This window comes from Desmodus rotundus, chromosome 5 (assembly GCF_022682495.2).
Source record: "Desmodus rotundus isolate HL8 chromosome 5, HLdesRot8A.1, whole genome shotgun sequence".
NCBI lineage: Eukaryota > Metazoa > Chordata > Mammalia > Chiroptera > Phyllostomidae > Desmodus > Desmodus rotundus.
Window position 1 is genome coordinate 44,835,261 of NC_071391.1, and position 3,764 is coordinate 44,839,024.

At 37.5% G+C, this 3,764-nt stretch overlaps 1 protein-coding gene across 1 annotated transcript; it reads left to right on the forward strand.

The window, feature by feature from the left end:
• The first annotated feature begins 364 nt into the window (after positions 1-364).
• LOC112316069 (olfactory receptor 51A4) lies at positions 365-3,097 on the forward strand. The gene is made up of 2 exons (XM_024572779.3): positions 365-430; positions 1,275-3,097. The coding sequence occupies exons 1-2, from the start codon at positions 371-373 to the stop codon at positions 2,223-2,225; spliced, it is 1,011 nt and encodes a 336-aa protein (XP_024428547.3). The 5' UTR covers positions 365-370; the 3' UTR covers positions 2,226-3,097.
• Positions 3,098-3,764: the final 667 nt, after the last annotated feature.

Consider the following 3,764-nt stretch of genomic DNA (forward strand, 5'->3'; position numbering starts at 1 on the left):
GGTGTAACATCGTAGCCAAATACTCAACAGAAGTGTCACAGATTGTGCATAACATTTACCACGTCTCTCCCATACTTGGTTATTAAGGACCTCTCTTTAACCAAAACAGTCCCTAATTCAAGGTCTAGATACTTATTGTATGCAATACTTGTATGCAATAAGTATCTAGACCTTGTCTTTAGTATTAACTATCTCTGTGGATTTGCTGTATCAGCACCTGCTTTTTTTAATTCTAAGAACAGATCCAGCCCGTCTGCAATCCCCAGAGAGTCTAGTGTCCCTGTAGCAGGTGATTGCAGGACCAAAAAGGTGCAAACGCTCATATATCAGTAGGAGCCTTCAGTGGCACACAAATCCAATCACTTCTCAGATGTGGTCCTGGAATCCTTCAGCCAGTCTCAAAAGTGCTCTACAAAATACCCACTACCTGGTGAGTACTCAGAAATATTTATCTATTTGACTTTTATTTTACTTCTCTTTTTTGGCATTAACCACAAACAATTTAATGCCTCCAAAAGTCATCTTTAAGAAAATTGTTCCCTTTGGAAACTATGTAAAAGGACTATTTACCTTTTAGGGACTCAGTCCTCAGCAGCATTCAAATTTTTCTAAATTGCAACATTGACCATTTCAGGTTATTATTTTCCTGTCAACACAACACAACTGGTCACAAATTCCTGGTCAGGAGAAAATGAGACATACTCTTTCAGTGATCCCTGCACTGACTGCCCTTACAAATAGATAAGTGGTTTGAAAATAGTGGGAATTTTTAAAAGAATATTTAAATAATCAACAATTTCTAGAACACAGGGGACAGAGCTAAGTGTGCTTTGATTTTGAGAAGACCACACTTCTGTGGGAGTTGCAAGAGGTAGGAAATAATTGAGTTCTGAGATTCTTTGCTTGTATGCAGTGCTATTCTAGTAAGCACACATTCTACCCAACATCTTATTTCAGATATGAAAACAAGTAGTAGAGGATTGTAGATTTATTGTCTAGGTTTAATAATATTTTACAGAGAAAAGAAAATCAAATATTTATCTGAATGAAAAACATTTCTTATTTCTCTATACGAAACACATGGCAAAATAATTTTTCTAATCTATGATATAAGTAGATTCTGGTCTAAACTAACATCCACTTCTCACTAATTGATAGTTACATCAATGCTGGGTCAAAAGAAGCTGGAAATAAACCAGAACTTCCAACAACTGCTTTTTTCTACAAATTTACAGATACTCATATTTTACTAAGGAATCTCACTTTCATTGCAGGGCCCTCAGTGCATCATGACGGTTATCAACACATCACATGTGGAAGTCAGCACCTTCTTTTTGGTGGGGATGCCAGGGCTGGAATATGCCCACATCTGGATCTCCATCCCCATCTGCAGCGTGTACGTTCTTGCTCTTCTGGGAAACTGTACCATCCTTTTTGTCATCAAGACAGAGCCCTCCTTGCATGAGCCCATGTACTACTTCCTGTCCATGTTGGCCCTGTCTGACCTGGGTTTGTCCTTATCATCATTGCCCACCATGTTGAGGATCTTCTTGTTCAATGCTCCCGGAATTTCTGCCAATGCCTGCTTTGCCCAGGAATTCTTCATCCATGGATTCACAGCCCTGGAATCCTCAGTGCTCCTGATCATGTCGTTTGACCGCTTCCTAGCCATCCACAACCCCCTGAGATATAGCTCCATTCTTACTACTGTCAGAGTTGTCAAAATAGGAATAGTATTGTCCTTTAGGAGCTTCCTCCTGGTTCTTCCCTTCCCCTTCACTTTGAGAAAGTTGAAATATTGCCAGAAAAGCCAATTATCCCATTCTTACTGTCTCCACCAAGATGTGATGAAGTTGGCCTGCTCTGACAACCAAATTAATGTCATCTATGGCTTTTTTGTAGCACTTTGTGTGATGGTAGACTTTATGCTCATTGCTGTCTCTTACTTCCTGATCCTCAAGACTGTGCTGGGAATTGCATCCCCGAAGGAGCAGCTCAAGGCCCTCAATACCTGTGTTTCACACATCTGTGCAGTGGTCATCTTCTATGTGCCCATCATCAGTCTTGCCATTGTGCACCGCTTTGCCCGGCATGTCTCTCCTCTCTTCAGTGTTCTCATGGCAAATGTTCTCTTACTTGTGCCTCCACTGATGAACCCAACTGTGTACTGTGTAAAAACTAGGCAAATTAGAGTGAGAATCATAGCAAAGTTATGTCAGAAGTAGGCATAACACTGATGTATAATAAGACCCATAGCGGCAGGTTGTCTTAGGGATTTCAACATAGTTTCAAAGAATCTAATATTTGACAGAAAAGACTCATTAATATAATTTTCTGTCATTATTATCAGATTTATTTCATTCACAAGTAATACTGAGCAAGACATACGTAGAAAGGGTAACAAACAGTACATATCTTGAGGTCTCTCCATTAAGGGGTATAGGGAAAAGTCAGTTGTCAGGATAAAAATGGAAGTTTTATAATGTGTCTATGATAAGAACAAGAAATCGTAATGTATATCCTCCTTACAGAAGCAGCTTCCTCATCCTTCACATGAATTTGATCCATATATATTTCATCTTCTCACTGTCTTCATTCAGCCACCCTAGTACACAGAGTAGGACAAAAATAGGCTTACAGTTGTGCATATGCAAAACACAGTTTATTCTTGTATTATTATTTATTAATTGTCATATGACTTTCCATATTGACTGTAAACCTACTTTGCCCCACCTCGTATGTCATCAGCACTTCTCTAGTTAAACATTGCAATCACCTCCTAAGTTTGTACATATCTGCTCTTGCTACTTTCTAATTACGCCGGGCAAGTGTCGTGCCTTTAAAATGAAAATTAGATGATGTGATGTCTCTTGTATATAGAACTCTTTTTTTTAGAATAAAATTAAAGCAATGAAGTACATACTATGAGGCCAACATTGATTGGATATTCTCTACATCATCAACATAAATATTTATTAAATTCTACCCCCTTTGACCTTCGTATGTTCGTGGAATTCATAGAGCTCTTTGCTTCCTGTGATTTTGCACATCTGATTCCTTTTTTTATGACTCCTTTTTATACTCATTTTTATCCAATTGTTTTGTTAAGTTTTGGCTTAATTTCACTGTGGAATACAACCCTAAATCCTCAGTTCTAATTATGACCCTCTTTTTAAAAATTCAGTCTCATTGTATTTTTTTCCATTACCATTTAGTCTCTTTATACTTCCCTCCCCCCATCGATTACCACATTGTTGTCCATGTCCATGAGTCCTTTTTCATTTTTACTCAACCACTCCACCCCCTAACCTCCCCCACCCCATTAGCTGTCATTCTATTCTCCGTCTATAAGTCTGTTCCCATTTTCCTTGTTAGTTCACTTTGTTCATTAGATTCAACATATGAGTGAAATATGTTATTTGTCTTTCTCTGAGTTCTTTATTTCACCTAGCATAATGTTCTCCTCCTGGTCCTTCTTTTAAAAATTTCCTTTATAGTTTTTCTTTTTTTTTCTTTTCTTTGTTTATTATTATTTGCAATCACAGATATAATTTATTTCTTTTTCTTTTTACTTTCTGAATAAGATGTCTTTTCCACAAATCACAGCAATTCTTGTTTCCTGTGTTCATATCTTCAGTTAAATCAAGAAGCAAAGTCTGTGAGTGTCAAATGCTTAATAATTAATAATTAGCCCATGACTGGAAGGCACCTCAGGATTAATACAAACTTTTTATAGACACAAACATTGTTTTTGAAACTCTGAT